This window comes from Mustela erminea, chromosome 14 (genome assembly GCF_009829155.1).
Source record: "Mustela erminea isolate mMusErm1 chromosome 14, mMusErm1.Pri, whole genome shotgun sequence".
Classification (NCBI taxonomy): Eukaryota; Metazoa; Chordata; class Mammalia; order Carnivora; family Mustelidae; genus Mustela; species Mustela erminea.
This window is the reverse complement of record NC_045627.1, coordinates 38,500,155-38,521,466: the sequence shown is the minus strand read 5'-3', so window position 1 is coordinate 38,521,466 and position 21,312 is coordinate 38,500,155. Positions and strand designations below refer to the sequence as shown.

The window sequence follows — 21,312 nt, the reverse complement described above, 5'->3', positions numbered from 1 at the left end:
CCTTGTTTAAAGAGGCTATAGTGTCCCTTCATTTTAAGAAAATGCTTTGTAGATTGGTGATACTTTAAAAGACATTCGGACTAGGTTTTGAAAGTTCAAAAACCTCAAAGCTTGAAAGTTCAGATTTTCTCTTAAAGGGTATTTGACTATCACTATAGAGTACTAGCACTATTATACAGATGGTAATAGAAAATACAGTCTGGCTTTTGTTTTAGTGTCATATATCATAGATCTTTTTAAAAAAAAATCACCCTCCCCTTGTAATGTCTGTGCATTCTATGATTTGTTAATACAGTTACTTCATGAAGTTTAGGTTATTTCTTTAATGAAAACTATATTTTTTTCTGGGTTTAATTTTTTAATAACATAATAACTGGTCTATAAAATAAAGCATCATTTGTAAGTGGAGTCTTTATAATACATAATCATCAAATATTTCTTTAATTTAATGATTTAGTTGCATTTTTTATTGGTGTGGCTTATCTCAAGTTGTTATACCCTTTATTTTCCTGTTTTTCTTAGCCCTCCCTTTTTTTCCTTAGCATATCAAAGATAGAAATTGTTTTGGATTTTCTGTTCCTGTTGTATGTAATAGACAGCACTCTCTAGACAAGACACCACCATTTTTTTTTTAAGTTACAGCAGAAAACTACATAGTCGAGGTAAAATTGTTTCTTAAGCAACTAGTACCTGTATTCCAGAGTTCTGACTTCTCTCCTCTAAAAATTTTATAAAGCTCATACTCTTTGTCAAGTAACAATGAATTGCCCATTGAAACTAAATTGTTGAATGTTAACATTTTACCATGTATTTCTTTTTCAGAGATAGATTTTGTAATGCTTCCTTCTCTATCAAATTCCCTTTTCCCCCAACCACTCCCTGAACATGTCAGAAAGCTTGCCTCTAGTCTGCATTTTTCGTTACTCGTATTTACAGTACCTTTAGAAGCTCTCCAGTGTGGAAGAAAGAGTTAATGTGTGTTTCATTCCTCTCTCTTTTATGATATCTACAAGAATATTTGTATACATGGAACAGAAAAAGGTTTTACATCAAATTAAAATGACGTTATTTTTTAAAAATGACATTGTCCACATTCAGGTGAAAGAGATGAAATTATGGTCAAAGCCTAGAAAGGGAAGTACTGATTACAGTGTTTATAACAGAAAAAGTTACCAGCAGAAAAAAAAAAGGATGGGAGCCATAGTTAAACATCAAAGTTTTAATATGACCAAATGCTTTAATTGCTTACCAGGTAAAAGTTCTTTAAAAAATATTGATAAATGAACTTTAAAATGATAGTCCCCTAAGGGGAATGTGAGCATATTTTTCCTTATAAAATAATACTCTTAATGTTTTACTTAAGTTGTTTATTTACTTCATATCATAGATAAGATCTTAGTATAGAATAAGGGCAAATATATTACTTCTTGACATGCATAGTAATGTGAAATGTATTGTAGATCAAGGAAATGTAAATTAGGAAAGGGGAGGGACTGAAATTTCCTTGGGACAAGAGGTTGATGAATCTTCACATTTATTTGAACTGTTCTAATTCTGCTTACATTTATATAGCAGGTTATGATGTTATGAGTTCTGCATTGTACCCTAGGCACATCTTCCTTTCTCGCTTTCAGTTTCCAAAGATGAAACTAGTTAAGTCTAAATTCTTGTTGAATTCATGTATTTGTTAATGTTTTTCTATTAATAAATACAAATATATAGACAGAACTGTATTTTTTTCCACCATGTTTCTGTTTTTATTTGCACTACCAATTCCATCTTCACAATAGAGTATATCACCTCTGTTGTCTTTCTTTTATAGTAGGGAAATTCTTGTTTTAAAAAAAAGTATAGCAGATTCTAAGAGAATGCATAGGTTTCCCCCACTGTCTAAAAGTAGAGCATTTCTATGGAAGTTTTCATTAAGCTGAAACAGCATAAAGCAAAGGAACTATTATCATTTTCATAAAAGTAAAAATCTTCTTCGGATTTTTCTCAGCTAGCAAAAACACGTATCAGCATAGGTCTTTCATAAAAGAGAAGTGGTATAAAGCAACTTTCATATAGCAGAGAACCTGTAATTCCTGGAATCTTGACGTTCTCCATGTGAATTTCATATTCATGTATTTATTTTAAAGCTAAAGATTTAGCCCATTTTAAAAACCACATTAACATATTCACTCATTGGTTGTCAGTTGTTTATTTTTACAATTTAAAGTAAACTCTCTAAATGAAAAATACTTGACTCTATTTGCCCCTTCAGGAATTATTACTAATAATAACTATGAAGAAGAATAGTTGAAGCTTTCTGAGGGTTTATCACCTGCTACACTCTTTTTTTTTGTTTTGGCTCCATGTGCAATGTGGGGCTTGAACTCATGACCCCCAAGATCAAGATTCTCATGTTCTATACTGAGTCAGCCAGGTACTCCTACACACTGTTTTAAGTGCTTACATATAACTCATTTAATCCACACAGCCACTCTTTCAGATAGATTACTACTTTTATCATTATTTTACAAATAAGAAACTACATAATTAAGTAACTTGAATTTTTTTGTGTAAGCTAGTAGATAGTAGAGGTATGATTCCAGATTTGTAGTCTGGCTTCAGAGTTCACTGTCTTAAGTACTGTGATATCTTACTTGTATATCTAAGCAATTTGTCTATATGATCTATTTGTAAATAAGAATTTCTCTTGTTGAATAGTCATTTTAATACCTTAGTGCTATTTGTGCAAAAGAAAACTCCTTGGTATTTCACTTTCTTTTTGATAAGCATGTTGAAGTTAATTTTTTCTGCTTTAGTGAAGTACAACTAGAAACCCCTATTAACCTGAGAAACCACATAGTGTTTTAAAGAAAGAAAATATAAGGAATATATAAAATTTAATACTTAAATTTAAGAATCAGAATTTCAACTTCATTTTTATTTGCTCCATTATTTTCTTTTACACCACAAACACCACAGGACATTTTGAAAAATGCTTGTCTTTCCTTTTTATTGAAACAGTCTCTTAAAGTGTGCACTGTCATCTATATCTGAAAAATTGGATCCTGTCTCACTGTCATCAAGATATTAGAAAAAATAATGTTCCTGTTACAAACTATACTTTCAAATATTGATTGGTTGTATGTTGGATGTAACATCATTTGAATAGGGCCACTTACTGTAGTGAGTCTTTAAACAAGCAAAAGTTTAGAATGTAATTGCATTACCAAGGAACTCAACATTTCTGTTTCAGCATTTCAAGAAATCCTTGGACACCTGTTGCAGTTTTCTGTTTTCCTTTTAGTCTGTTTGCTCATCTTTCTTCTTTCTCATCCATAGTTCTCTAAATTATTTTTAAACCATCTTCTCAATTTTTTCTCTTACAAATTAGTAAATATAATTCTTTTTTAACACACTACAGCCCTAAGAAAATCTGGCTTTGGTGTCTCAAATATTTTCCAAAGGATTTCCATTTTGAGCATCTAAGTATTTGACAGATGTGTGAATTAGTAGATGTTGTAAATATGTTGAACTTGAGTATGAAAAATACAACATTATGGATTGCTGTACTTCTTAGTATGTAATAGCACAGGATGAAAAGAGTGTGACTTTGGATATGACAGTTCTGTATTCATAAATGGGCTCTGCCACGTACTTGATAGGTAATCTTGGATAAGAGACCATTTAACCTCTAGTATCAGTTATCTTCTCAGTAGAATCAGGACAATATGGTAAAGTATATGGCTTTACAAATTATAGCTACTTTCCATGACTTCGAGCCCTTTACTCAGTTTATAAAAGGAGTTTACTGCTGTCATACATATTATCCTCTTGGTTTATATGAAATGCTACAGAATAACATCTCCTCTGCCTAATTGCTCTCTCCATGCTAGTTAAATCAGCTATAAAAATCTCCTTGAGCTCTCTATAAGGAGCAGTTGGCTGGGATTAAATAGCTAGTCCATGAGCTAAAGAGAGATCTGTGGTTTGTTTTCTCATATCTGAGTGAGCTGTCATTTGTTCACAGTGATTCATCTCACCCTTGTGTTGTAAAATCCTCTGGGCCTCTGTCACATCAATGCCAGCCTTAAGTTTGTAAGTTGCTAATAGCACATATTTCTCAGTCAAGAACTTTTATCACTCTGCTAAGCTTGTTTTGAGAAGTATGGTAAGTTTGGGTTGAATTTTATTTCACAGTGAAATTCATTTGTTGAAAAAAAAATATTTAAACCCATTTGATAGATGATATTTTGGAGTGGTGTGCCCAGCTAAATCAGCTAACCTACACTGCTTAATCACATGCCATCCTCCATGGTGGCTGGCTTTTTATCACTAATGTGAATAGTAATTCATTTAGTGAACATAATTTTGCAGGAGTCCTGTTTCTAAGTAGTCATTCTGAACTCTTCGAGTAGTTACTAATCCTTTGAATTGATCGGAGTTTGGTTGCCTGTAATTTATTATGGGTGGTAAATCAATAAATTTGTCATGAAGTTTAAAAATATTATATCCATGAGACATCCTAGTAGGAAACCTTAATTAAAGAAATGCTTTTATTTCCCATGACAGAAAATGAAATGTTGCTTTCCCATTTCTTTTAGAAACAGATTATTATTCGTATGTTTCCTTTTTATAGTATTATGAAGTTTTTCTACTGTTGTGTGTTTCATTTGGGGGAAGTTAGGAATTGAGATGTTGAGGTTTTTGTTTTATTATACCTAGCAGATAATATATAAAACATTTCTATGTATTCTTCATTTCCTGTTTCTAGGTGTTCAGTGACTTTATTACAGATCTAAATTTGTCCTTATATGTTATAATACTTTGTGATATATATGTTTGATTTTTGGAGTTTTTGTTCATGTAATCAAATGATGTCCATTTTTTTTCTTTTTCTCATCTTCTGATCAGGATTTCTGGCAGGTACTGACTCAGCAGCATGTGCTTTAAATTAATTAATGTTCCAAAATCCATAGTAATGCTTCAGGGACAAAGGTTCAGTGCATGCTCATGTCTTTCCCTGCTCCTTTCAGAATGATTCAGTTCCTGTCACTTTAAATCAACATATTTTATATTTAATATGACAATTCCAACACTGCACTGGTCCTTGAGAATATAATACCTAGCATGATTTAAAAGGAAGTTTTAACAGTATGGGTTAGGAAGATCAAGGAACTGTTACCACTGTGTTATATAAGGGATACTCAGTTAATTGGGCCATTTGACTAGTCTTAGTTGGATGTCATGTTCTTAGTTAAACTGTAACAGAATGGTGAGGCAACAGTAATTTCAAGTGAAAATTAATCTTTCTTTTGAGATTTCTTCAGTGATACAATACAAATAAAGTAGCTCTTCGTTCAGTAAAATGTTCTTCATAGGAAATGGAACATTTAGAAAGACTGCATTATTTAGCTTTTGTGAGCTAATCAACAACTTTCCCTTGGAAAAGTAAGCAAATACATGAAGAAAATAATGAAAGAGAATATATAGATTGTAATCTAGCAAAGGAGAATTTCAAGGATTGGCCTAAGAAGTACTTTTTAAATTGATTGTTGAAGACTTAGACTCTTGAATTATAATTTATAAATTATTAAAATATTTATTTTTAAAAAGACATTACTCTTGTATTGCTTAATAGAAATAGAAACTAAAATAAATTAACATATCTTTGGTTTTAAAATAATTAATGATATAATTAACGATAACACAATGTGCTCTTTATTTTTATGTAACATTTTTCCTATGCTTCCTTTTTTAAAAATGGGATATATTTTTAGTAGTCTACTTACCAAACCCCAAACCAATTGTCCTATTGTTGGTGCAGTTGATGAACTTTTGCCTTTAACTGCAGTCTGAAACAAACCAATGAGTACTTGAATGATTATGTCAAAATAACTTATTGATAATCCCAGTATCAATGTTTCTAAACCTGGAGATTCCATTTTAGAATAGCTGTGGTACAACCAGTCTATGCGTAGTGCTAAGAAGAGTAAATCAGATAAGATACTTAATACCTGTGTTTAAGGAAGGCTGCTTCTGCTTCTGTAATTGTGGCAGGACAATTTGTAGAAGGCATTTAAAAACTCTTCCTTTCCTTTGATGGTTGTATGGCTTAAGGCTTGAAAATTTAAAATGACTTGCCTCACATAGATACCCCTATTAGAGAATGAGAAGAGAAAAGAGGTAGGAATTGATTAAGTGCTTGGAAGTCTTTGGAATCTACAGCATTGGGTAATCAGCCACCATAGTTGACAGAAGAGCACTGGTCTTTAAATTTTGCCTCTCGAAGGTGATATGATTTGTTGAGTAAGGATTCAAAGTCAAGTTTTACTATTTTATTAAGAATATCTTGTGAATAAGCTTTTTGTATTGAAAATAATAAACTTTTTAAAAATAGACTAGGTAATAGGGGATTGGTTATCTATATCACCATAATATCACTCATTTTGGTGACACTAACATAAATCCTTTAAGCTTCCAAAAGTCAATGAGCAGTTACTTTATAGAAAAGAGCTTTCTTGCTTGCTTCCTTAACAGGAATTTGTCCTTTGCATGCTAAGTTCCTATTGCCTGTGGAAAGGCTGGAATCATTTTGTTTTTCTGGTAGCATAGAGCTATTCTTCAGATGCAGCTTATGAATGGTGTGATATATTTATATTGCTGTGTGGAGTATTCATAATGTCTCTTTCCAGTCTCTGAGTTCCACCACTACTAAACTCTGTTGATTTAATTCATGTGTTTGATTATTCAAGTTAAAAAGAGAAATGATAGATAATCATTAAGTGCTCCTAAGGAGAGTGTAGTTTACTTGGTTGCCACAAATATTCAGACATCTATTGATTTGTCTTCTTATATTTTTATTTTACATTGTTTTGTTTGAACTTGGAGCCAACAACCCATTTGATTTCTCATTGTTGATTTCAAAGCATAACATGACTACACATTGTATTTCTAACACCTTCATGTTTCACTTTTCCATCATGAAACAAGATTTGAAATACACTTTGACATGGGAGGACTTGGTTCCAGGTAACTTCCTTTGTCTTATTATTTTAGCACAAATACGTAACATGTTCTGAGATTACAGAAAGGAAAGATACTCAGAACATTTTATTTCTCCTGTTCCAATAAAAATGGGTTCTCAACTCAGCCTAAACATCTGCTGATGATCTTTAATTGCAGAGAATGTGTGAGGATAGCTTTTGCTTTGCCTCTTTGTCTTTGTCATGATGCATTTTTTAAAATTCCAAACTTAAATAAAAAGATTTCCCAGTTATAGATTAGACTAACAACTATTAATTAAGAAGAGCATAAAGAGCCATTACATTTTTGAAATGATACTCATTTTCAAAATGATTAAAATACACATTTGAACAAGTCAAGGCATAAAAATACATTGTGTACCTACATTTCTAACTAGACTTGCCTCTTCAAGATAACTGAGCTGATACAAGCTAAGCCCCAGGATTAATATTTTACAATAGTGAACTCTTGTTTTGCTTTGAAAATATTCAGCCCCCATTAACAGTTTCAGAAGTTGGAAGTAATTCTCTTGCATTTGATACAATATAACATATAATGGTTCTAGAGTCAATCTATAACCTATCCTGCTATTTTATAGCATCGTGAGCTACCACTACTTATTTAATTTCTGTGTACTTCAGTTTTCTCTTCTGTGGAGTGCAGATAGTAGTATTATCTATCTCATAGGATTGCAGTGAGGGCTTAAAGAGGTGTATGTAATTCAAGTGCTTAGCACAGTGCCCAGCACAAAATATGCAAACTCTAATTTTTAAATTCTTAATATATCCTTGATGGTCAGTGGTGTTCAGGGGATACCTGTAAGTGTTCAAAGTGATGTAAAAATTCTTCATCTTAAGGCCGTCCTGGGAAATGGTAGTTATTAGAACAGTGTCGAATGGTTCGTGATCCTTGGAGGGAAACTCTCAGTTTTTATGAAGTGATTTTTTTCTTGTAATAATTTTTTCCAAATGGGAGAGAGTAGATGCTGCATTTACTGACTTTTCAAAATTTTTGAAGTGGTTTTTCCATGAATAGGGAAGCCTTTTATAACTTATGTGACTGAAACCAAGACTGCTGCTGAGTCCACGACACTTTTCTTCAGTACTGATTGATTTGAATGGCCAGAGTTCACAATTAAATTCTTAGATTTAGGTAGCAAATAATCAATAACAGTAAAACATAGATTCTCCCACCCGCTGCTGCTTTGAAGCAAGTATGTGGGCATAACAGGGTAGGAAATAATAGAGTTGACAGTTTTCCTTTTCTAAGGTTTTGCTAACACCTCATCAGATACCGAGGACTGAAATAAATCCGTTCGGTAATATTGTCTCACTTCCTTGAAGTGAGTGTTATTCCAGGAGACTTAAAATTTTTTAATCACTGCTTTAATCAAATCTTCTGCCATTCTTTTTTAAAGCATCTTCATTGTGTCCATTTTCTCTGTAGCCATCTAGTTTTAATGAACTAGGAAAACATTTGCATGATAGGTATTTGGAGTTGTTCTCAGAGCTAAAGTGGTTAGAATTGGGACTGAAAAGAGAATGGCTTTCTGGCAGCGTGAGGTTTACGGTATCTTAAGCATTCACCTTCCACAGTTTGTTGCACAGTCATTTCTGTTTGTCTGTCTCAAATGCTCTATGACTTTTGAAAAGGTTGCAGACTTTGAGTCAGGAGATAACAAACTGCTCTAAATTAGAAACTTCTTAATTTTATCTGACACATCCTCAACTCCTACCTTTCTGCAAGTTCAAGTATGGGAAGGGGAAGGAAGAATACACATTTTAACTGTGCAACATTTTCTGTTTGATTGGGAATAATGTGATTGTTTAAGATGGATATCTTACCGAGGCTTTGGCATCTATGCACCAACTAAATAATGAAGTATGAGCATTAATTGCATGGGGAGATTGCCAAATTTTCTAACATGCTTCCCCTCCCTGCCCCAACCCCAGCCTTGTGCAGAAATATTTTTTGTCATTTAGAAATGATAGGTCAAAATTGCATTTTCTGGAAGAAACATATTATTATTATTATTACCTTGCTTTCGAAGTACAACCTCAAGTAGTTCTTAAGGGATTTAGATAGACTTTGAAATGTATATCCATCATCTAGGGAAATGTTAATTTTAAAACAATTCAGTTTTCTCAGTCTCATAAAGGATGACATCTTAATTTAAATAGTAAAGCTGTGTTAACAGGTTTTTCTAGAAACCAGAGATGATTTGAGGTTCTAGATGATATATTAGCATCTGTTTTGCTGGCATAGTCCACCAACTACTATTTGATAGGAAGTTTATTTCAAACTGATTGAAATTTTGTCAAAATTGAAAAATGGGTTTTAAACTAGAATAAATAATGGGATTAAACTCCTAGATAGGATTTTTCTTTTTGGCTTCATCCCCTTGAGTCTTAAAAGGCAAAATTATTGGCCCTATTTTGGTCAGCCCTGTTAAAGTTAGGATTCACTGAGCATATTGAGTATTAATGAATTTGAATCATGATGGGAACTCCCAGTCCCAAGAAGGCTCCTGATGGCATCTTCAACTTTGGCAGTGTTATACAAGTTTATGCAATTAGTCAGAAACCAGAGCATGGATGCTTTAGCACAAAACCATCCTGGTAAAACAGTGCAGTTTTGTTTGTTTGTTTGTTTGTTTAACTTATTTATTTTAGAGCAACATGCACATGAGCAGGAGGGGGCGCGGAGAGAGAGGAAGCAGACTCCCACTGAGCAGTGAGCCCAGTGTGGGGCTCAGTCTCAACGACCCCAAGATCATGGCCTGAGCGAAACCAAGAGTTGTGTCCTTAACACACTGAGCCACCCAGGTGCTCCAAACAGTTCAGTTTTAGACTCATTGAGAGGTATAACAGTTATACATGTATAGGATATGATTTGCTTCAAGTTTCTAATTAAGTGTCTCTGTTTACCTAAATAATAAAAAGAATCAGGATATGATGCAGTTGAGGTCAATACCAAGACCCTTATGAGGTTCCTTATTTGTTTTTACTTAACTTCAGTAATTTGAATGTTTAAAGATAGTGAGTCTATAGTTGTGGTTTAAATTTTGAAACATAAGATTTTAGACTAGTTCATACAAGTGAAGAGTAAAACAGTTAAATTTCCCTTATTTGAGTCAGTGAGCACATTGCTTTGAAATATTTTTCATATTGTTCTTTAAAAGGAATAATATTTGTCAGTAAACTTAGTAGAAATGCTATTCTGATCAGTTGATCTGCATTTCTACATTTCAGCCTTAATTTCAGAGATTCAAGTGACTTGACTAGAATTTAATATGTAACTTTTAAGAAGCATGAAATATGATATATAGAATTGCTGAATCATGGTGTTGTACACCTGGAAGTAATATGACACTGTGTGTCAACTATAGTTTAAAAATAACAATAATAAAATAGCATAATGCTCTGGAAGGTATCTGCAATTACAGTCTTTTTAAAACACCTACTGCTCTTACATTTCAGCACATATACTGAAGAATTGGTAGAATCATACCTTAGGAACTTTAAGGTGAAAACAAGTTTCTCTTAGACTTTTACTATAAATTTTTTGGCTAAACTTGTATTTTAATATATTAATTTCACATTATGTGGCTTACAGTGGATTTGGAATATATTCTACTTATTTTGACTCTTTTATACAGAAATTTCTTCCTTTTAGTTTGTCTAATGTTTATTATTTACATTGAGTTTATTACTTATATTAAATACATATCGTTATGATAGATTTTCCTAGTAAAAATACATTATCTATGTTCATTACTATTATGTAAATGTTCATTAATAACAAAAGATAAAATAACTACCTCTGAGGTAGAGAAAGTGGACATTATTACCCATCTGCTAAGGAAGATTGTGTTTTCCTTGGACTATGCCCCCATTTCATCCCTGAAGTATAAATGATATTTGCTTAGGGGAAAAAGTGACTTAAAATTTAGCCATCTATTAAACATTATTCAAAAGAGTAAGTGAAGAAACATTTTATTTGACATTCTCAATGCGCAGAATTAAAGATTGATAAGACTTTGGAGTAAGAAAAAATAACTGAAACCTTCCCTTCACTTTCCTTCCTTGAATCTGAATTTTCCATTTTCACCACACTTTGGGACTTCTAAAATTTTATTCAATATCAAACTCAAATGTCTACATTTTTACAGATTCCCTATGTACTATGGCTAGATGGTTTGAGATTATTATTTATGGTAGAAACAGGCCTTTGATTTAATAAAGACCCCCTAAGAAGCTGTCATAAAAACCAAATAATCTAAAAATTCATATTGTAGTAACTCTCATTTCCTCCCAAATTTTAATGTATTTATTTGATTCTTCTCTTAGCTTTCAACAATTTGAGAGATCAAATTTGATAGTTTTATGGCATTTTTGGTGTTGTCAATTAATGTCATGAATTGCTTTTAAGAAACATCTTTGAAGTTATGAATACTTAACCCATTTATAAATTCTCTGAGTTAATTAATAGGTGTATAATCTTAAATGCACCTGAACCACTCTTTCACAAATGGGTGCCTTGAAAACCATACGTGTAACTTCCTTCCCCTCTCCTTCCAGACCCACCACAACTCTAGAAGCATGGAAGAACATTGTAGACCTTTAAGAAAGGATTAGAAGATTACATTGCTCGGGGCACACTGAAAAGTGTGGCTGATTTTAAAATCCTCTTTGAACATCTTTCTTTCTTTTTTTTTTTTTTTTTTAAAGATTTTATTTATTTTTTTGACAGGCAGAGATCACAGGTAGGCAGAGAGGCAGGCGGGGGTGGGGGAGCAGGCTCCCTGCAGAGCAGAGAGCCCGATATGGGGCTCGATCCCAGGACCCTGAGATCATGACCCAAGCCGAAGGCAAACGCTTAACCCACTCAGGCGCCCACATCTTTCCCATTTTTAAGGAGCTATTGCACAACATGAACATTCTCTGCTTTTTCTCTTAAACACATGCACATATATGTGCATATATGCTTTCCCTTTTCTCCACTTAGGAAAAGTGAGAAAAATGAGAGACTTTGATATGCTCCCCCCACACCTTTTTTTCCTTCACATTTCTAGGGTCCTTTTTCCTTCTATATCTTATCGTTCAGATGTTTTCAGCTTTTTTCTTTATGGAGCACATTGGCCTTCTTTTGGCCTCTTCTTCCTATCATTCTACTCAGTTCATCAGAGATCTCATATACAGCTGCACAAATAGAAATATTTTCTCCTCTCCTTTAGAGGACTGAGAGTTGCAGACATGGGCATATTCTATGTAAGGCAGTAGAGGAAGAGATGCTTTCCTGGAAAAACTCACACTAACTAAAGTATCATTGTAAGGTGTTTTTATTTAGCCCCTATGGAGATAGGTTCCAATAGTAATTCTCAATCAGTATACAATCAAAGGTATGTTCGCACACTTTACAGCTGTTTTGTAGTGGAGGTGGCTAAGTCTAAACCATAACCCCAAATGCATCTTGTGCAGAGTTTTAAGTTACCTTTTCAACCATTCACGTAATTTCATGTTTATTTCTACTTTGGAAAATAGTCATGCACTTTGTTAGTAATCAAAGAAGAAGGTGGCCTACTCATATCAGAAAGTGCTATAGAAAAAGAAGCCACACTTATATGGTAAATTAATTTTTAACAAAGGTGCCAAAGTAATTAAATGGGGAAAAGAAGGTATTTTCAACAAATAGTTTAGAAACAACTATATATCCATATTTTAAAAAAATAAACCCTACCCCTCCCCTCACTATACATACAATTTACTTGGAATAGATCATAGACCTAAATGTAAAATCTATGACTATAGACTTTTAAAGGAAAATATGAGACTATTTTAATGGGCTGAAGAGAGGCAAAATGTATTAGGATATAAAAAGCAATAACCATAAAGGAAAAAAAATTAGACTTAATGAAAATTAAAACTTTTCATTGTTAAAATAAAATAGAAATTATAAGCCAAAAACTAGCAGGAAATATTTTTAATGCATGTATTTGACTATATTTGTTATCTCTTGCTGAGTAGTAAATCCAAAGCTTAGTGGCTTAAAACAATAATAATAATTTCTTGTCACTTATGCTTTCTGTGAGTAAGGAATTTGGGAGCAATTTCTCTAGAAGGTTCTGTCTCAGCTTTTTCATAAGGTTGCAATCAGAGGTTGGCTAAAGTCTTCGCCATCTAGCTTGACTGAGGATGAAGATTTTCTCTAAGGTGACTCACCAAATATCTGATACTGACTGTTGTTGTGGAGAGCCTACAGGGAGAGGATCTGAGGCTCTGCAATAAAAATGAACTACTGAAAAATACAGTATGATTCTCCCCAACATTATGCTGAGCTGAGGAAGCTGTACACCAAAGAGTATATACTGGTGACTCCGCTTGAGGAATTTCTAGAAGAGGCAAAACCAGTCAATGGTATAAAAATATTTTGGGAATTAACTGTGAAAGAGCATAAAAGAAAATGTTTCCAGTGGCAATGTTCAGTATCTTGATGGGAATGTGGGGGTTACTCAGATAGATATATATTTATAAAACTCATTTTTTTGTATCATTAGATTTGTGCATCTCACCAAAAGTGTATTTTATTTAAAACAAAACAGGTACTGAAGTATAGATGATACGTTTGGTTTTTGCAGACATGATTAACAATTGTGAAGCTACTCTCTGTATATTCTAAGCTTAAGCAAATGAGTAAATATATTGAAGATAATGGGAACCAGGGTTCTCCCTGTTGGAGAAGGGAATAAAAAGTATGTATGGGGTAAGACTACTTTGTACCCCATTGTATTAGAATGAAATTAGAGATACCAATATAAATTCTTAGTTTATAATAGATATGAATGTAATCATGAAGACATATCAGTCTAATTTAAATTGAGGGATCTTCTTCAGTATAATTCACTTTTCAAATATTTCAAGGTAAAAAACTACAAAGAGATTTTTAAAAATTGCAGAGTAGGTAACTCCAAAGCTATATCTTTCCACTGAGACAGATGTACAAATCTAATGATACAAACTATCAATCAACTTTTTAGATCTCTGGAATCTAACTTATCAAAGACTTTAGGGGTATCTGGGTGGCTCAGTGGGTTAAAGCCTCCGCCTTTGGCTCAGGTCATGATTCAGGGTCCTGGGATCGAGCCCCGCATCAGGCTCTCTACTCAGCAAGGAGCCTGCTTCCCTTCCTCTCTCTCTCTGCCCTCCTCTCTGCCTACTTGTGATCTCTGTCTGTCAAATAAATAAAATCTTAAAAAAAAGAAGACTTTAAACAACGAGGGGAATGCTTAAAGAAGAAAGAAGATGCTGAAATTTGTTAAGATAAAGCTGTGGGGTTATTTTCTTGACAACCGTTTCCCTACTCACCAGCATAATGGCAGTGATAAACTATTCCTGGTACAGATTGCTTGTGCCAGAGGGAGCAGTGCAGAGAATGTGATTGTGGGCATTGACCTGTCTGGTCAATGAGGAATCAGCTTGTGGGCTTGCCTTTGTTTTGCCTACACTGGAACTTTCTTAGAGCTGGGGTGGCCTCCCAAGTGGCATTTGTCAAAAGCATTTAAAGTTAAATGTAGTAGCCACAGCAGCCCAAGACAAGCAGCAAACAAACCAAAAAACCTGGGAATGAAGAGGCTACAGCTGGAGATGGTGAGAGAACAAGGACTTTGAAATGTTCTCCCATATACTGAGGAATCTGGAAGGCCTTACATGGCCAGAGCTGAATGAATACTTAGAGGAAACCTTAAGAGACCCTAAGCTTTCACCTCTGGCTGCCTTTTAGCTTCTGTGCAAGCAAGAAGTGAAGGCAAAGGCAGATTTTTAAATAGTGGCTAAGCATTGAAATAACCTGGAGAGTACTGAAAGACCTAGAGAGTGTTCCAAACACATATTTTGGCTCCAAGAATTTAAGGAAATTTCTGTTAAATCACTAGCTGACCACTAAGTTAATGGAACAGAGACTTCTGTGATCATGCTTGACAAAGAATACAATATTTTTTTTAAAAGAATTTAGAAAAGTCACTAAAGAAATAGCTAACACCCACTCAAGCAGTAGCACCAAACCCTGAGAAGACAAATCTGATTTCCAGAGTTACCACATTATACTATACAAAATGTATAATTTTTTAAAAGATTTTATTTATTTATTTGAGAGAGAGAGCGCATGAGAGGGGAGAGGGTCAGAGGGAGAAGCAGACTCCCCGTGGAGCTGGGAGCCCAATGCAGGACTCGGTCCTGAGACTCCGGGATCATAACCTGAGCTGAAGGCAGTTGCTTAACCAACTGAGCCATCCAGGTGCCCAAAATGTCAGTTTTCAACAGTTCTCAACAAATTTTGCTTTCAGAGAACAATGTACGGTCCATTTCAAAGGAAAAAGAAATAGAAAAGCTCAGACATTACACTTAACTACAGACTTTAAATCAATTGTCTTAAATATACTCAATAACTTAAAAGGAACCATAGGAAAAGAACTCAAAGGAAATGAGAATGATGTATGAACTAATAGAGAATATCAACAAAGAGATAGAAATTTCAAAAAGTTATCAAGTAAAAATTCTGGATACTGAAAAGTACAATTGCCAAAAGGAGAATTTCACCAAAGAGGTCCAATAGCAGATTTGAACAGTCAGTAGAAAAAGAATCCATGAATTTGAAGATAGGTCAATTAATATTATCCAGTGTTAGAGAAAAAAGAATAAAGAGAAGTGAAGAGAGTTGAAGATATCCTTCTGACATTATTAAGTGCACCATCATATGTATGATAGGAATTCCAGAAGGCAAGGACGAAGAGAAGAAAGCAATATTTGAAGAAACAATGGCTGAGAACTTCATATATTAATGAAATATGTAAATCTACACTTGGATAAATTCACAGATAACCTACGCATTATAATCAAACTGTCAAAAACTAAGACAAAGAATCGTGAAAGTAAGTGTTGCTAGTAGTCTTACCCTATTTTAAAAAATGCTAATGAGAGGGACGTGTGGGTGGCTCAGTGAGTAAAGCGTATGCCTTCGACTCAGGTCATGATCTTGGGTCATGGGATCAAGCCCTGCATTGTGTTCCTTGTTCAGCAGGGAGCCTGCTTCTCCATTTGCCTGCTCTGCCTGCTGCTCCCCAACTTGTGTTCTCTTTCTCTCTCTCAGACAAATAAATAAAAATTTTTTAAAAGTTGGGGGGAGTCCTTAAGGCTGAAATGAAAGGACACTAGGTGGTGACATGAAGTTATATGAACAAATGACACCAGGAAATGTAACAACACTGGTAAATAAAAGCCAATGTGATTGTATTTTTGGGTTTCTAACTACTTTTTCCCCCCTGTGTAATTTAAAAGAGAAATGGCGTAAAATAATTATAAATCTGTGTTAAGGAGATAAAGTATAAAGATGTAATTTATGAAAATATTTAATGAGAGCCCTAGAGGAGTAGAATTTGTTTTAATATTACTGAAGCTAAGTTGGTATTAATTCAAACTAGATTGTTATAAATTTAAGATGTTAATTGTGATCTACAGAGTAGCCTACTGAGAAAATAGCTGTTTGGTTCCATTTAGATGAAATATCTAGATGACTCCGTAGAGACAGGAAGTAAATTAGGGGCTAGAAGAAGCAGGGCACTGGAGTGTGACTATTGAGTGGGGAAGGAGTTTTCAAATGGGATGATGAAAAAGTTCTGGAATTAGATAGTGGTTATGGTTATTTAACATTGTGACTGTACCTACTACCACTGAGTTGTATACTTTAAAAAATTTTATGTACAGGAGCACCTGGGTGTTTCACTTGTTAAGCAGCATGCCTCAGGTCATGATCCTGAGCAGGATCAGGGTCATGTCCCACATCGGGCTCCCTGCTCAGCAGGAAGTCTGCTTTTCCCTTCAACACTCCCCCATCTCATGCTCTCTCTCTCTCTTTCTCTCTCTCTCAAATAAATAAAATCCTTTAAAAAATAATAAAAATAGAGTAAAATAAAAAATTTTATGTACATTTTACCATAATTTTTTAAAAATTATATAAACAGAAAGAGTGTGGTATTGGCATAAAATGGACATAAATATCAATGGGATGAGATTGAGCACCCAGAAATAAACCCACAAATTTATAGTCAATTGATACTCAACAAGGTGTGAAGACCAGTCTGTGGTCAAAGAATAGTCTCTTCCACAAACTGTGTGTGGTCAACTGGATATTCACATGCAAAAGAATTAATTTGGATCCCTTCTTCACATTATATACAAAAATTAACTCAAAATGGATCAATAACTTAAATGTAAAAGCTAAAACTACCAAAGTGTTAGAAGAAACCTAGTAGTAAACCTTCATAACGTTGGATTTGGTGATGGAGTCTTAGATATGACATCAAAAGCACAAGCAAATTGAACTTCATCAGTATTTAAACCTTTTGTGTGTTAAAGCACATTATCGAGGTAGTAGAAAGACAGTGTGCAGAATGGAGAAAAATCATACCTGATACAGATTTTATATACAGAATATATGAAGAACTAAAAAAAAAAAAAAACAAAAAAAGCATATATGAAGAACTTTTACAACTCAATAACAAAAGGACAAATAATCCAATTCAAAAAATAGGGAAAGGATTTGAATAGACATTTCTCCAGAGAAGGTATATGAATGGCCAATAAACATATGAAACATGCACAACACAGCATTGTTAGGCACTAGGGAAATGTAAATCAAACCACAATGAAATACAACTTCACACTCACTAGAATGGCTATAGTTTTTTTTTGTTTTTGTTTTTGTTTAAGATCTTTTTACTTATTAGCGTGAGCAGAGGGAGAGGGAGAAGCAGATGCCCCGCTGAGCAGGGAGCCCATCACAGGGCTGATCCCAGGACCCTGAGATCATGACCTGGGTTGAAGGCATCCACTTACCAGACTGAGTCACCCAGGAGCCCTGGCTATAATTTTTTTTTTTTTTAAATAGGAAGATAAGTGTTGATGACTGTGTAGAGAAATTAGAACTTCTATACATTGGTAATAGTAATGTCAAATGTTGTAACTGCTTTGTGAAACACTTTGGCCATTCCTCAAAAACTTCAACACAGAGTTTTGATGTGACCCAGTAGTTCCACTCCTAAGCACGTACCCAAAAGAATTGAAAGCAGATAGTCAAACAAATACTTGAACATGAGTGTTCACAGTAGCACTGTTCTCAATAGCCGAAAGCTCAAAACAACACAGATATCTTTTAATGGATGAATGGATAAACAAATCATTATGTATTCAATGCAATATTGTTTGGTGATTAAAAGGAAGTATTAATTGATGCTTCAACATGGATGAACCTAGAAAACATGTTATGTGAAAGAAGCAAAACCCAAAGACCCACATATTTATATTGTATGGTTAAAATGGTGAATTGATGTTACATAAATTTTCCTACAATCAAAAATGATAAGAAAGTTCCATAGGAAAAAATAAAGAAGGGCAAAAAAAGCTGTTTTGGATTACAGAGGTTGAAGAGACAGTACAAGTAAGCACACTTATGATTGTGGATTGCATCTTGGGCTGGGGTAAATAGTTATAAAGGAAATTATTGGAATAGTTAACTAAATTTAAAAGAATAGATGAGATAATAGTATGTATCAGTATTAAATATCCTGGTTTTATTAAATTTGTACTCTTATATGTAAGAGAATGTCTTTGTTCATAAGAAGTATATAGTGAAGTATTTAAATGTAAAGGGATGTGCGTATTGAACTTTCAGAGGTATAAAAGAATGTTTATATAAAATGATAAAGCAATTAAGGTAATTGTAAACTGTTGGTGAGTGTAGGTAAAATGTATAATGAGGAAAAAAAGTATAATTTCTTATATTGATCTTTCCACTTTTCTGAGTTTGAAATTATATCAAAATTAAAAGTTGGCAACAGAATTAGATTTCTTTTTGTCATCTTTGGAACAGCAGCATAGTCCAGATGATTGTTAGAAAAAAATACTAGATATCCTCCTTTGTGTTAGTTGCCGCTTTAAAAGACTTTTTTTGTGTTTCTCAACTTCTGGATCCCAGTATTTATTTTATTGGCTTATAGCAATCTCTCTGTACGATCATTACATAATTAATGTAAAGTAGTCAGCTTTTATACGTATTTATTGTTCTAGCTAGTATTGTTATGCCTGTGGAGCCTGTTCTCATTTTATGTATTTTTTCTTATTCACATACTTTATTTTTATGGTATCTTGGGTCATGTAAAAATGTAACTGTTTGTTTCCCTTTTTTGAGAAATTAAAATGTTAAGTTCCCAGTGAAAGGCTTTGCTGCTCTAGTTCTCTTCCGGTAGCTTTTTTTTTTTTTTTTTGGTCTGAAATTTGTGTTCAGTCTCTTGGTAGAAGATCAAGTTGATATGAGATCTAACCTTAATTTGGACACATTGGACTGTGTTCATTTTTGTCAGTTCAAAGAAATCTCTCAATGTTGTCAAGCAGGACCATGCTTTCTGTCCACCACAGATGAGTCAGAGAAGTCCTTTCCTAACTAGAATGTACCATCAGAATCTCACTGCTTTGTTAGCATTCAGCTATGGACTTTTTAACCTGTTTAAGGTTATTGTTTCATATGAATAAGCGAATACCCAATAGAGCCTATTTTGGAAAGGTTTATTCAGAAGACCATGATGATTCATTTGGTCCTTGAATTTTCAATTGGTTAACTAGTTTTCTTTCTTTTGTGGTGTATGATGGGATCTTCACTAGACAGAGGTAACCTCTTGGATAGTTGTGTACCTGGATGCTGGTGTGGTGGTGCTTGTTGATTGAGTTTTCATGATACTCCTGCAGAGGTTGTGCTTGCAATGCTGCTGCTTATTTTGTGCTTGCATGACATTATTACTTTGATTGCTCTTTGTTGTTTTGGGTTCTTAAAACCTCCTATTTCTATTTTTGGTACCCAGAATAATTCCTTGACTATCTTTAGTTGGTCCAGAATTTATGGAAATTAGTTCCAAGTCTAACTCTTTGGTGGATCCTTTTCAGTTTTTGAAAATATCTTCAGTGTCACCACTCAGTTTATCATTTCGCTAGAAATTCAGAAAACAGAGTGGCTTTGCCTAAACATGCGGGAGACCACTTGCCAGACACACCATTACTAAGGCTAAGAATTAACTCTTTGTGTGTTTTATAGATTAAAGAAAATTAATATATACTTAGAATAAAATCTAAGTTTTAGGAGAGTTTCATCAAATAGCTAAAACTTAGGCGCCTCCAGCAAGGTATCAATAATACAATTAAATTAAGTCATGCCTAAATCTTAGCATGCATGTCTGATTTGCCATTATCTTTCAGAGGTGCTCTTTGCTCTGCAAACTGTCCTACATTCCAAACCTAAGATTCTTGGGGTCAAAAGGTAAAAATTAAAATTAGTATTTCAGAAATTAGTTTTATGAGCATTTATGTGGTCCTTGAAAATAGTTACTTACCCACCCATTTATGATCCCAAGTAGTATAGTTTTTCTTGGGCAGTTAGCTGACTTTGGGCAAATTGTACTGATTTCATTTTGTTTTGGTTTGGTTTTCCTACTTTATATGCCTCTACAGAAAAAAAGGTGGATTGTTTTTAATTTTTTAAGCTTTTATTTTTTTTTTAAAGATTTTATTTATTTATTTGACAGACAGAGATCACAAGTAGGCAGAGAGGCAGGCAGAGAGAGAGAGGGGGAAGCAGGCTCCCTGCTGAGCAGAGAGCCCAGTGCGGGGCTCGATCCCAGAACCCTGGGATCATGACCTGAGCCGAAGGCAGAGGCTTTAACCCACTGAGCCACCCAGGCGCCCCTAAGCTTTTATTTTAAATCCAGTATAGTTAACATACTGTGTTGTATTAGTTTCAGGTATAAAATATACTCATTCAACAATCCAGGTGGATTGTTTTTTGTTTGTTTGTTTTTAAGATTTTATTTATTTATTTGACAGACAGAGATTACAAAATAGGCAGAGAGAGAGAGAGAGGAGGAAGCAGGCTACACGCTGAGCAGAGAGCCCAAAGCAGGGCTCCATCCCAGGACCCTGGGATCATGAGCTGAGCCGAAGGCAGAGGCTTTAACCCACTGAGCCACCCAGGCGCCCCTAGGTGGATTGTTTTTAAACCCTAGAAACAAAACCAGTCCTGGAATGAGCCAGTATATGTCAAATAGTAGAAGTTCATAAAATTGAAAGTATTTTCTAGTGTTTATATTAAGTCAGTGTTGAAACAGACAAAATCATCTTTTGTCTTATAATTTTAAACTTCTTGAAAACTGTAAAGGATCCATTAATTTGGAATGGCCATCAGAGAATTGCTTATGATAAA

General features: G+C 34.0%; 1 protein-coding gene across 4 annotated transcripts in view; it reads left to right on the top strand.

Annotated features, from left to right (window-relative positions):
* MICU1 (mitochondrial calcium uptake 1) overlaps positions 1-21,312 on the top strand; it is a 247,798-nt gene that overhangs the window by 113,859 nt on the left and 112,627 nt on the right. Inside the window, exons 6-7 of one of the 4 annotated variants that reach the window (XM_032313601.1) lie at positions 4,903-4,914; positions 19,725-19,730. The exons of 1 other annotated variant lie outside the window; for it this stretch is intronic. In XM_032313601.1, the coding sequence (XP_032169492.1) occupies positions 4,903-4,914; positions 19,725-19,730 (18 nt within the window). The remainder of the gene's footprint in view (positions 1-4,902; positions 4,915-19,724; positions 19,731-21,312) is intronic. 2 more of the 4 variants (XM_032313603.1, XM_032313602.1) reach the window with 2 other exon arrangements.